General features: G+C 41.6%; 2 protein-coding genes across 2 annotated transcripts in view; one reads left to right on the plus strand and one right to left on the minus strand.

The window, feature by feature from the left end:
* The window catches only part of DGKI (diacylglycerol kinase iota), a 447257-nt gene that overhangs the window by 371415 nt on the left and 62086 nt on the right, over positions 1-13756 (minus strand).
* LOC125081274 (malignant T-cell-amplified sequence 1-like) lies at positions 916-1272 on the plus strand (the record flags this gene model as incomplete). The annotated part of the gene is made up of 1 exon (XM_047695822.1): positions 916-1272. A coding segment is annotated over one exon (357 nt), but the record flags the coding sequence as incomplete, so codon positions are not given.

Below are 13756 nucleotides of genomic sequence, written 5' to 3' on the forward strand. Positions count from 1 at the left end.
TCCTATGTGTGCTGTCAGTCTCCCAAGGAGCATTCTTGCAGAAAGTGCTTTCTCATGGACATTTACAGCCGTCCCACCCCAGCTCTCTGCCATGACATGTGAACATGGGCATCTTCCTAGAAATGAAGGGGCTGAATCACACCATTGAATAATTCACTTCTTTCCCAAGAAGACCCTGAAGCCCCAAAGCAGTCCGGCCTTCCAACCAGCAAAGAGGAGAAAAATTCTTTATTGGGAGTTTTGTCCTCAAGGCCTTATCCATATTTCCAAAAGAAGGTACACTTATACCTTAAGCCGATAGCTGATACTTATACCTCGATAGATACAGAAAGGTTTTCAGAGTACATCCTTGAGAGGAGAAGGCCGAGAGAGGCCTGTTGCACAAGTTTCCCTGAATGTTGGATGTAGTTCCTGGGTCCCTTTCTTTTACAGATGAAGATCTTTAGAGAAAAGAGCTAAGAGATCATACAGCACTTAGAATCCTGGGAGCAAAGAATGAAAGATACACATCAAGAAAACTCAACCAGGAAGGTGTAAGGGCCTATTTAGCAACAGCGGCTCCACCTAGATTGAGCAGCCGATTTGTTGTGTATGCAGTAAAACTTAAACTGACCCTGCCCACCCCCCCAAGGTAACTTACTTAAAAAGCAAGTCTGGGAAACCAGTAAAATATGGTCGACCAGTCCCTGGTAACAGAGCCCAAATACAAGGGTGCGTCAGGTCAGGTGGAGATAACGGCCCAAATGCAGGGATGAGTAGGGCCAGGTGGAGTCATCCAACCAGTGGGGCAGGCATACTGTCTCCCTAGCTACCAAGGAGTGTGGGCCCCATCTTTTGGGCACCTTTTGGGTGCTAATTCTGACCAAGGTGATAGGCTAGTTCAAATAGCTACTATGGGGTGAACTGTAATTCAATTGGCTGAAAACCTCCGTTATTAAGGGGATTAAGAACCAGTTGATAGAGCAGTTTCCGGGCATCGAGCCGTGGCTCAACCAGATCCTGCCCAAGAAAGACCCGGTGAAGATCGTGCGCTGCCACGAGCACATCGAGATCCTGACGGTCAACGGGGAGCTGCTGTTCTTCAGGCAGCGCGAGGGGCCTTTCTATCCGACGCTGCGGCTGCTGCATAAGTTCCCCTTCATCCTGCCGCACCAGCAGGTGGACAAGGGCGCCATCAAGTTTGTGCTCAGCGGGGCCAACATCATGTGCCCCGGCCTGACGTCCCCGGGCGCGCAGCTGTACCCCGCGCAGCTACTATGGGGTGAATTGTAATTCAATTGGCCACCCGTGTGTGACCTAGCATGACTGTGCAGCTTTCTCTCTGTGTTACAATCTCATTGGCCACATGTGTGTGGCCAGGCCCAACCACATGGCCTTTGCTCTATAAAAGTTAGTCTGTAAGGCAGGGAGGGGTCGCCCTCTCTGTAAAAGGCGCCCCGAACAGTCGGTTTGATTCTCGATACTTGGCGTGAAATAAAAGCTTTGCTTGACCTTCTCTTTGTATCAGTCTCGCTCCTTTGATTACGGACCTAACAAAGGAAGAAAAGTGAACCCACCCCATTGTTCTGAAATAATGACCATGGGGTTCTCCAAACCAACAGGAAAATAAAACAAATTCCAAAATCACATTTTTTTTTTCAATCATGATGTAATCAGGCTTTCATTAAGCATGGCCTATTAACATGGTATTCATCTCTGCTCCCTTCCAAGCTACAATGTAAGGAAAAGTAAAATGAATTAAAAAAGGAAAACTCCACAAGGACAAAAAGGAAAAGAAAGGTGGTAACAGTAAGAAAGACATTCAACAGTCTTCCAGAAGATGGAAATTAAATAAACCAAGGCATCACTTACCTATTAGAACAAAGAAAGCTAAAACTCTCCAAGACCAAAGTCAAAGAAAGACAAGCCAGTTACTACTGTGGGTCTTTGAGGGACTGCAGAATGGGAAGCAATACCACGAACTCCCTACAAGGTGCAGAGAAACTTCCTGAACCCCTCCTGCTCCTTACGCAGCATGTGACCAGGCCTTCCCCAGCAGAGCAGGAAAGGAGGGATTTTCTTTGTAAGAAGTTGAAAAGGCGGGGGTGCCTGGGTGGCTCATTGGGTTAAAGCCTCTGCCTTCGGCTCAGGTCATGATTCCAGGGTCCTGGGATCGAATCCCACTTTGGGCTCTCTGCTCAGCAGGGAGCCTGCTTCCCTTCCTCTCTCTCTGCAGGCCTCTCTGCCTACTTGTGATCTCTGTCTGTCAAATAAATAAGTAAAGTCTTAAAAAAAAAAATTGAAAAGGCAGTCCTCAGGAACTAGGGACACAAGTGGGGAGGGCTCACATGGTGGCGGGGGGTGCGCAGTGGTAAATGTGATCATGGAAAGGGAGAAATGAGTGAAAGTCAATGCGGATTATGAGTTTTTTCTGTCCCCTGCCCCAAACTTGGCTCCCACAACCCCTCAGCAGCCATGTGTTCCCAGGAACAAGTCTGGAAGATTCTACTCTGGAGAATCTGACCTGCCCATGGGAAAAGCTCCCAGATGATAACTGGGGATCCTCCAATGGAACAGATTTGAGTCCTAGGTCACTCGGCAATGAGGTGCACTGGCTGAGAAGCCCAGGCCACCCTCAGAATGTACAGTTTCAGCTCCTTAAAGCCTCACTTGTCTGCGTGAACTGATGGCCACAGATCTCCCGACACTGGAGGAAAACCACCCATACAGAGGACAGGACCAAAATACGAAGTCAGGAAAAAGGAAAATAAAAATAAAGGGACATGCCAAAAAGAAACATCAGCGAATGAAAAGTCAACAGAAGACTCAAAGAAACGATAAAGTTGAGGCAATCTTCCAGAATGTTGTCCAAAAGAAAATGAAGTAGTAAAGATCAGAAATTCAGAGGTTTAATTCAGGACACACAACTTCCAGCTAACTGGGAGTTCCAAAAGAAAACAAAGGCAGCCATAGGGAAAAAAATTGAGATGAAATGATAATAAATGAAATGAAGGTTTTTAAAAAGTGATAATGTGAATATGGCTCCTCTATGATTAGTCTTGGTAAAAATCTGGAAATTTACAGAGCGTGGCGGTTAAAAGCAGATTCTAGAGCCATATCTACTTTGATTTGAAGCCTGCCTCCACCATCTACTCCCTGTCTGACTTCAGAAAAAGTTATTTAACCCACGTCTCAATGCCCACATCTGCAAAATGGAGAACAATAGTAAGTTCACAGGTTGTTGCTATAATTGTAAGTTGTTATAATTGTTGTTATAATACTAAGTTCACAGGTATTGAAAGCTCTGAAACCGTGCCTTGCACCTAGAAAGTCCCCAATAAGTGTTAACTACTATTTAAAATGTTATATAACATCACAGTACAAATGGTACAATCACTAATTTAACCCAAAACTTTGATGCACATATTGGACAAAGAGAGAGGAAGAGGAAGTGTATTAGATGACACACTGGGATGTTAGTCTAAAACCAGATCATTCAGAGGAGGAAGGCGGCGTAGAGTGTCTACACCCGGCAGGCAGATAAGGGAACAGGGACACACACGGATTCAGAAGTGCAGAGGTAAATACCAGAAGGAACAGTGAGAAGTGGCAGTTGCTGTCAGGGAGAGTAGGACTCAATGGTGGGGAGAGGAGAGCCATGTTCATGCGAAGAGTTTATTTTCCCAGCCATTTAAAAAAACACACGCATATTTACATAACCTTATCGCGCTGGGTTGGAAGCAGAGGGTGACAATAGAGGAGTCTCATGAAGCAGCTTCTTCAAAAGCTAAGCACTGACTCAGAGCAAAAAATATCTTTCCAGCTGCTTCAAACAGAAAGTAAGCAAAGGGCACCTTTCCAAGGGAAAGGGAGGGTCCAGACCTGGTGTGCAGGCCCCAGGCAAAAATCCTGCTGTGCCTTAGTGGGCAGAGGTGCCCTGACTTTTCCCTCCCTCCTCAGGACCCGCCCTGTGTTCTGGCCTTCCACCTGCCAAAGCAGACCTGCCCTGGGGGCCTCCTTCCCATCAAGGAAAAGAGAATGGCTGCAGCGTGATTGAATGGCTGTTAAATTGTGCTCTCCTGTCTTTTGAGTTTTTCTAGTTTAAATGGTCCATACCGTGGTTTCATCAGAGAAACTAACTCTTGCAGAAAAAGTATTCCCTTTATAAGATACAATGTTGGGCACTCTGTCTTCTCTCCGAGAGGCACATTGTAACAGGGAAGAAGGGCCTGCAGATGAAAATACCAGTTAATAGAAGAGATTTCTTAAGAAATCAGGAGGGCAAGAAAGACAATTTTGTTGTCATCTAAAAAAAAATGGGAAATGGGTCAGGAAATTCTGAGAAAAAGCATCATTTCTGGGGAGGGATTATTCATTCTGATTACGGGGCCCGACTACATGATAATAATCACACTTTCTGCTTCTGCCACTTTCAGGGGTGACATTGAGAACCAGGACAGAAGAAGCCAGAGCTCGTTAATCGGGGTAAATAAACTTGGGCTGAGATAAGAAGCCAGCTGTGGCAGTTGAGAGCAAAGTTCTGTAAAAAGATTTTGACCCCAGACGTACCGGAAATTTTGGAGCCAAAATGATCTCAGCCAAAGAAATGGGTTTAAAGTGAGCTATAAAGAATGTTTCAATCAGAAGAAAGCAGTACTAGTCACGGGTTAACTACAATAAAATATTTTTTTTTTAAAGTAATAAATTATACCCAGATGGATTTTGATAAAATATTTCCGGAGTTTTTAAAGTTTATTTATTTATTTAAAAATGTAATATTACCATAGAATCTTGGAGTTAACTGAAAAGACACGGACAGTCGCCTACGGCACCTGTGATGGTAGGCAAGCCATGAATGAAATCCTGAGAGGCTGAAGGCATGTGATCATTAACTTCCGTTTTGATACAATTCTGCTTTTTATTCCCAATCTGAGTTTCTGTTTTAGCTTTGGAATTAATGAAATCAAAGAGTTTCTTTTTGCACAAATCAAACTCTTCCTGAAATCTGTGATAAAGTTGGGTTCTGGTGCATTATACAAGTTGCAGGTATTTTTAGCTTACTGGAAATCACAAACCCATAAAATTAAGTAAGCCAAAGCACCTTTTTTGTACAAACGTAAGTAAATTTCCCTCCAACAAGACAGAGGAAGAGATAGACAACACAAAACATGAGTGTTTGTATATGAGTGACATTTTAATGATATCTTTCAGTGATATTCCAAAAATCAAAAGTGACTTGGTACACTCTGATGCTACGCGAGTGACGGGGCTTTGCTCTTTGTTCATTAACTGCTGAACAATCTGATGGATTGAATTAAATGTGTCTAACAGACCCTGGATGGGTTTGGAAGCTTTGTCAGGAAAACCCGAAGTACCTAGCCCCCAAGATAGCTGCTCAGCTTGCCTCCAACTCAAGCTGGAAAGACCTTCTAACAACAAGAAGCCATTGTTCCTGGGTGCTCCAGACTCACCGAAAAGCAGTGGAAACCTCTGGGTGTGGACACAGGAACGGGCAGCTGTGGGCTTTGGGAAATAAAGAATGTCTTGGTACTGACACAGTCTTGTTCGGAGTTGTGATTTAGAGCTTCTCTACTTTGTTGTGCAGTGTGCTCTGAGACAAAGTAGCAAAATAAGACTTGTGACTGGTTTCATGCCTCTCTCATTCATTCTGGGATCCTCCATGTTGGGAAAATGAAGAGAAAAATCTCATCTACTCTTTTTCCATCAAAAATGAAAAGGTGATCATTAAAACACTGGTGAGATATACTCATCATAAAAACAGAAAATTTTCAACTATGAATGAAATGTCTGGGGAGGAAGATCCTTAACTTCATGGTTGCGTCTCTGTAAGCCAGAATCACGCTATTTAAATATGCCTCCGGTCTGTCTCTCCAACTAGACTCACCAGCGAGAACTTAGCCCTTATTCTTCCTTAGGCTTGATGACAAGCACAATGTCCAGCACAAGGCACTCAACAGATTTTACTTTAACTGAACTGAGCCTACTTAAGGGAGGTAGCAAAAAAAAGAAAGAAAGGAAGGAAGGAAGGAAAGAAAGAAGGAAGGAAGGAAGGGGGGGAAGGGAGAAAGAAAGAAAGGAAAAGAAAAAGAAATGTCATGCATACGTCTGATCAAGAAAGCAGACAGTATGGCTTCTAAGGAACAGCCTAAGTCCTAAGACCTGCCGCTGCTGGTCCTCCTGCCCAGAGGCAACCACTCCTAACTGTGAGAATTTGTCTTAAGGTTTCATCACATTAATTGTTAATGCAAAAAAAAAAAAAAAAAAAAGGAGAAAACAAGGATGCCAGTTTCAAGTTATTCTTGTCTCTTTACTTAAATAGGCCGAAAAATATTTGGAAACACTGCCAGCAGTGGTTCCAAGTCGCTGTATTCACGCATTTAACAAACATATATTGTTCACACTGAACGTGGTGGCATTTCTGTTTTCATACTTTTATTAGCGGAGACCAGCTTTTTCCCGCTCAGGGTGCAGAAGGCAGAAGTCAGTGCAAGCCTAGAATTAGTGGGGACAGAGCACATCAGAAGCAGACAATGGGGGTGGAGAGGAAGGGTGAGTCAGTGTCATAATGGGATAAAGTGCTCAGAGTTCATGCTGCAGGATGGGGAGGACGCCGAGGCACAGATCCGCTCCCCTTTGTACTTTCTCTCAGCAGGTGCCATTCTGTACATGATGGAACCCACAGGGCAGTTGCACTGCACCCCCATTTACACCTGCAAACTGTCTACTGCAGCAGCTCCACGGTCTGCGGAATGGTCCTCTTATTTTGAACCAGTAAAATAATCTGCAAAATCCCTTGGAATTATTTATAATGGGGCTTCTCTGACATTAGTAAGAACAAAAGTAGGAGCATAAAATGAAGCCTCATTTATAGCACATAATGGTAGGAACCCTCTGCAAAGACATGACAATTTGGGAAAATCCTTACTCTGATCAGAGTGAATAAATATGATTAGCTGGCAAAGATGCTATTAGGCTATTTGCCAGAGAAACAGATTACTGATTTATGGAGTCAGCCTGAGAAGGTGACCTGACCCCCAGGAAATGCTGGCACCCCGAAATGGTGACCCTAAGTTCCCCCCTCCCCCTGTCATGGAGCCTCAGTAGATCCAATGGGACACAAAGGAACTTGGAAACTAGATATTGATCAGAGAGCGGGACTGAATGGGTGGCTATTTGCTGAGAAAAGGCAAAAGAGACCAGTTCAAAAAAAATTCTGTTAGCAGAATCCAGATTTCAATACCGCAGGAAAATCACCTTCTACCAAAATTGGAGAAGAAACCCAAGGCTCAGGAAGACAGACAAACAGTTACAACCAAGGAACAAGAAAAATGGTGAAACCTATGTTCTCCAAATGCTTAGTATGAGCTGAGATTTTATAGAACTAATCTGAATTAACCCTCACTCCAATACTAACTGGTAGGCATTATTTTCATTTCCTAGGTGAGGACCCTGAGGCTTCTAGAGTCTAAGAAATGACACAGTGACTCAAATCCAAGACTGTTGGACACTAAATCCATGTTCCTTCTGTCATGACAAAGAAGATGTCTAGAAGGCGAGGAAAATCACATCTCTAAGTGCACAGACATTATGTACAGTAACACTTCTGAGGTTTACAAACTAAGTCTGCCTCCACGAAACTTGGCCAGACTTCTTTCAGTCACGTCAACTTCCTTTCTTACCTGAGGACCTTATAATATTTCCGAATGGGTGACTCATTGGGGCCAATTTTTAAAATTCTACTAGATTCTGGTGAGAGGATCTTTGACATTCCACTTCAATTTTAGTTCAAAAAAAGTGAACTTTGCTTTACCTAGCACTTAATGAGAACATGTGTGTTTAAGTCTTCTGGTGCATCCATGCCCTGGGCTGGTGCCTCCAGACATCACTGACTAGAGAGGTGAGAACACACACTCATCTACCCCTTAAAGACAAGTTCATGAGCAGTGACCCAGGGCCTGACACAGCACACTCAGCAGACGCATTGCTAAGATTGCCGGGGAAAGTAATCGCTATTTCAAACAAGCCAAATTCTACTTTATTACAAAACCAACGTAGTTAAGCACACAAAGCATTTCATCGTGGCCTGTGTGTGGGCTGTATGTAAACTCTCCAACAGATTCCATATTGAATCAAAAAGAAATGATGGTCGTAATTGAGTTAACGTGAAAAGCACAGTGAAAACACTGCCACCATTAAAAAGGAGGAATGAGTTTCAGCTCCAATTTTTTTTTTTTTTTTTAAATCAAGCTTTGGAAAAGATCAGTCAAAGGGCGAGTTATTTCAGAAAGTTACATGTTGGTGAGAACAGAGTGAAACGAGGAGCTTTGGTGCAATTTCCACTACACCGAATGGCCAGCTCGGAAGGATTTCTTCCCCTACCTTAAATAATATTAAAGTGCTCACCTTTCTGTGCATGAATATAATAAAATCACATCCACTCTTCTGCTGCGTGTTCATGCGTCTGCCACAGGTACACTTACCATTACCCTCCCCCTCCACACCCAAGAGAAACATAAAATTGAACTCAACCTTCCCCTCATCCAGGGGTGTTTTTCTTTTCCAGCGGTCCCACATGTCGGAGTTGCTGGTAGTAACCAAGGACTCACGGGTCACCTTTACCAAATGGCATCTCCTCCAAAAAACAAAACAAAAAACAAAACAAAAAACAAAACAAAAACAAAAAACCACCTGATTTGTGAGGAAAACTGGCTTCCCAGGTAGGACAGCAGCTCCACCTGCCTCCCTCCCTCCCTCCTCTTCTGTCCCGGACCCCTTGGTGCTCAGATCCTTTAGGATAAGGAAGTGGGATGGGCTTACTAAGAAAAGGAGAAGGCCCGCAGGAATCAAGATTTCTGTGACATCATGGAGCAGGATAAGTGGCTGCTAACCATTTCTGAAAAGACATCAAAACTCCATCAGACTTAAGCAATGCTCAAGTCTTTCCATCCAGCAATGTTTCCAAGCAGGTCTCTGCACACAGCTTTGCTTCTTTTTTTTTGCCTTTTTTTTTTTTTAAACACACTAAGCTGACTCAGACACACAGGCAGAAGTTCTCTGACTCACTTCTCTCTTCGTTTCTTTCTTTCTTTCTTCTTTTTTTTAACCCCATGATTTCTGAAAACATATGCTTCCCTGGGGATTAGTTCTTCCTACATAAGGGAGGAAAACCAGTTGAAAATCCCAGAGAGAGAGGCTTGTGATCTTTAACGCTCAGGAATAAAATGCAAATGCAAAGTATCCTTGGAAAGACAATGGGGAACATCAATAACACTCAAGAACTGTTCCCCAAGTTCGATAAACAGATTCTTAGTCCAGGCAGGTGAATCCTGATACTTGTCTGGACCTGCAGTCTTTCCTCTTCTCCCTGAGTTTCTGCCATTCCTAGCTCTTGCTTACCTTGCTGTGCCCCTGATTTGGGGTCTGTGGATACATAAGTGCTTGGGTACACACACACACACACAGAATTTAATACAAGGTTGATATATAAGATTATATATACCAGTTGTTAATTATTTAAATACTTCCATATTAATTTGGAAAAAAATCCTATGCTTACTGAGTTTACAAATCACTCAAGGACTCTGCCCAGTGGTGGCCACAGAAACAGGTAATAGGGCCAGGGCCCAGAGACCAGCAGTGATGAGACAGTGAGCAAGCAGCCTCTAGTAAGGCACTGGATTCGGGGTTAGGACCAGGCTCCCACATCCACACATTCAGGTGCAGGTCCAGCCACCTTCTGGATACAAAACCCTGGGCTCCATAACCTGATGCTTATCAACGCAAGGAGTAAAATGTGGAACAGATTCACGTATTTCCCTATTTCTTTTTTTTTTTTAAGATTTTATTTATCTATTTGACAGACAGAGATCATAAGTAGGCAGAAAGGCAGGCGTTGATGGGGGGAGCAGACTCCCCACTGAGCAGAGAGCCCAATGCAGGGCTCGATCCCAGGACCCTGAGATCATGATCTGAGCCGAAGGCAGAGGCTTAACCCACTGAGCCACCCAGGCGCCCCACGTATTTCCCTATTTCAAATCATGGTTCATATAGCACTCTCACTCAGCTGCAGACAGCTGCCCCCTGCCAACTAGAAATCAAGAAATGCTTTGGAAATTATCATAATGATTTGATAAATGATTTGCCCTCTAACTTACAACTCTTGGCAGTCATATATCGTTAGTTTACTCAGAGAATAGAAGAGGATATATTTTTAAGTGATGAATTAAATATATTTATTTATATTCCCATACCAATGGGCAAATATTTTCATCATTATCTTGCTATATATCAGTGCATGTGTGCATTCATAGATGCTTAGGAAAAAATATGGACAGACACACAACACAACAATGCAGTTACCCCTGGGGGTGGGAGAAGGGGCCTGTTTGGGGCAGGTGTATTTAAAGGAGAAACTTTCTATTTTTACTCTCTATTGTCTATTCTATATGAATAATACATTTGTTGTTTTTGTAACTATAAGTTTTTTTTAAAAAGAGCGTACACTTCTATACACGCTTACAAACACAGAATCAACCATTTATGATCAGTGCAGGTGAACCTAATGGATGAAGTGGTGTGTCACTGCTATAAAGTGTGATCAAAGGAAGGTCCAGGTATACTGTGGGGAGGATTGAGGGAAAAGCAGAACAAACACAGAAAGGTAAATTTCACAGATTATTGTAAGGGCAGAAGAAGGGGGAAAAATGCAAGAGAAAAGGGGGAATGATGAGATCATCATTAATTACAAGGAAAGCCCACTAGGAGAACTTTCTAACTTAGTTGATGCACAAGATGGTGGTATGGAAGACTGTGGCATCGTAAGAAAAAAATTCAAGTGGAAAAGTCACTGCCCACCAAAAATGACTTACATGAAATCAGTGTTTTAAATTGGGATTCTACCAAGAAAGAATCCATTTAAAAGTAAGTAATGCCTACATGATTATATAAAAGAAAGAAGGAAGGAAAGGAAATAAAAGGAAAGGAGAGGAGAGGGGAGGGGAGGGGAGAGGAGGGGAAGGGAGAAGACAAAGAACGAGAGAGAAAGAGAGAGAGAGAAAGAAAGGAAGTGTGGGTGGAAGGGTGGAAAAAGAGGAAAGAAAAGAAAAGGAAAAGAGAAGAAAAGAGAAAAGACAAGACTAGAAAAGAAAAGAAAAAAAAAAGAATAAAGGTGGATGAATATAAGTAAATGTGCAAAGATTTTTGGCTCCCTGTGTCTCACAAGAGTGTCAGCTATGGTTAAGCTTCTGTCAGTGCTCCCCTGTGTCATAGGCCGACCATGAAGATGAAAGCTTCAAGAGGCTGCTTTATTCCTGAAGTCACTATCAGCCTTTTTCTTTGTGTCCACAGCACTTTAAATCATATCTCAACAGGTGAAATGTTTTGAATCGTTAGCTCTTTATTTTGTCATTGCTTTCTACTCATAGATATCCTTTATTCTTTTAAAATATATATATTTATAAATACAAAGTTATAAAGTATAGGATATAATAACATACATAATATAAAATATATTAATATATAATATATAAGCCACAGTATTATAGAGTATTATTATTTATAGTTATTGTTTTTATAATTAAAGCTAAGACAAAGAGTATAAACCCACATACACACTTCTAAACATGCAATCAACTGTATATATTTTTATACATATTTTTGCTCTGGAGATATATATAGATAGATAGATAGATAATTGAGGTATTTCTGCAGTTCTAAACTTTATCTTGTTAATTTCATATTGGCATTTAAACATCCAGACCTATGAGTAAGAGGACTGGGAGAAAATATATATTTTGGGATGGTCAAATACCTACAATTTACAATGTAACCATAATTGAACTACATAACCCATCCATCCTCCTGTCTTTCCTTCACATGAATGCAAGGTAATGGGTAATCAAACGTAAGACCCTATTCTCAAGGACCTCACAGCCTTGATATTTGAGATGACAAATAAGTGGTTGAACAATTACATACAAATTGACAAGCTTTGTGATACTAAAATGTAACAAGAACAATGGGAATATAAGAAAGCATAAGCATACCAGTTTGGGGACGTTTTTCTTAAAGGTTGATACTTTGAGCTGAGTTTTAAAGGACCTTAGTAGTTAGCCAGGCTACGAAGAAGGTAGTGGCATTCGAGGCCAGGACCATAATGCGTGCAAAGGGGAGATTTTTAAGGGAAGGGTGTGTCTAGGGAATGTCAAATGGTTCAAGAAAGTCAGAAAGCACATGGGATAAATACACTGAATCTAGAAAAAGAAGATGGGAAAACAATGAGAAACAATGAAAGCAATGTGGAGCCATGGATGGGCAGTAATTTAGGGATTGGTTTGCTCGTGTTTGCTTTTTTTAAAAGATTTTATTTTTATTTTTAAGTAATTTCTACACTCAACACAGAGTTCGAACTCACAACCCCAAGATCAAGCATCATATGCTGACTAAACCAGACAGGCAGCCCTCCTGTTTGCGTTTTTGAAAGCTCACTCCAGGGACACCAGACAAGTAGACGAGTGGAGGCGAGAGGGGAGGCCAGAGGACTGTTCCATGGCAGCTGCCGGGCTGTCTTCTACTAACAGCCCAGCACCTTGGGCACATTGGGCGTAACTGTTGCACAGATAACAATGACAAAATCTGGACAATGAAAGAAAATGTTACTCAAAAGTACTGAAAAGTGACTAAGGTCAGGCAAAAACTGGAGCAGAGATAACCATTAAAAGGCCATGGATAAAATGTGCAAATTTACAAATTCTTGCCTAAGGGAACTCCCAATCCGCACAAAGTTGGGGCTGCAGAAAACCACAACTTCCTTACTTGAATGAGTTGTCAGATGATTTCAGGGAAGGCAGAAAGGTCGGTAGGAAAGTTAGGAGGAAATGTTGGACAGGAGTAGGTCGCAAAGGGAGTAAATCCTAAATCTGCAAATCTCCAAATCCCAGGCTAACCAATAAATCATGCATGCAAATTAACCTATTGAGTCAATGCAACACTGATCACAGTCCCAGGGCTTTTTTGGTTTTGTTTTGCTTTTTCCCAGCAGGGTTTTTCAGATAAAAGTTGACATGCTAATTCTAAAATCTAATTGGAAATGTAAGTGTAAAGGATCTAGAACAGGAAAACAATCTTGAAGAAGGAACAAAAATAGGAAACTTTGAAACCAAAGCAATTCCATAAAGGAGAGTCTTTTCAACGAATTATGCTGGAACAGCTAAATACCCAGGATGGAAAAAGAATGAGAGTCAACTGCTGTCTCATACTATGTGCGAAAATTAATTCAAGATGGATCACAGATTTAAACCTGAAAGCTTATACATAAAACTTATAGAAAAAAACAAAGAATATCTTCATGACCTGAAGATAGGATAGAGTTTTCTCAGACAAGATATAAAAAGTGATACCATAAAAGAAAAATTAAAAGTATCTGCTTATTAAAAATAACATTAGGAAAAGGAACAGGTATGTATCAGATGGGGAGAACATATTCACCAAATATATATCTGATAAGGAATTTATACCCAGAATTCTTTTTTAAATCCTAAAACTCACTAATAAATTTTTTTAAACAATTAAAAATAGGCAAGAAATGTTTGGACAAACCCTTCACAAAAGTAATTACATGAATGTCCAATAAGAAATAATGCTTTACATTATTAGTCACCAGGGAAATGCAAAATAAAACCACAATGAGATACTATTATGCACTCACCAAAATGGCCAGACTTAAAGACGGACAGCAAATAATCAGTGAAGATATGGA

This window comes from Lutra lutra, chromosome 11 (genome assembly GCF_902655055.1).
Source record: "Lutra lutra chromosome 11, mLutLut1.2, whole genome shotgun sequence".
NCBI lineage: Eukaryota > Metazoa > Chordata > Mammalia > Carnivora > Mustelidae > Lutra > Lutra lutra.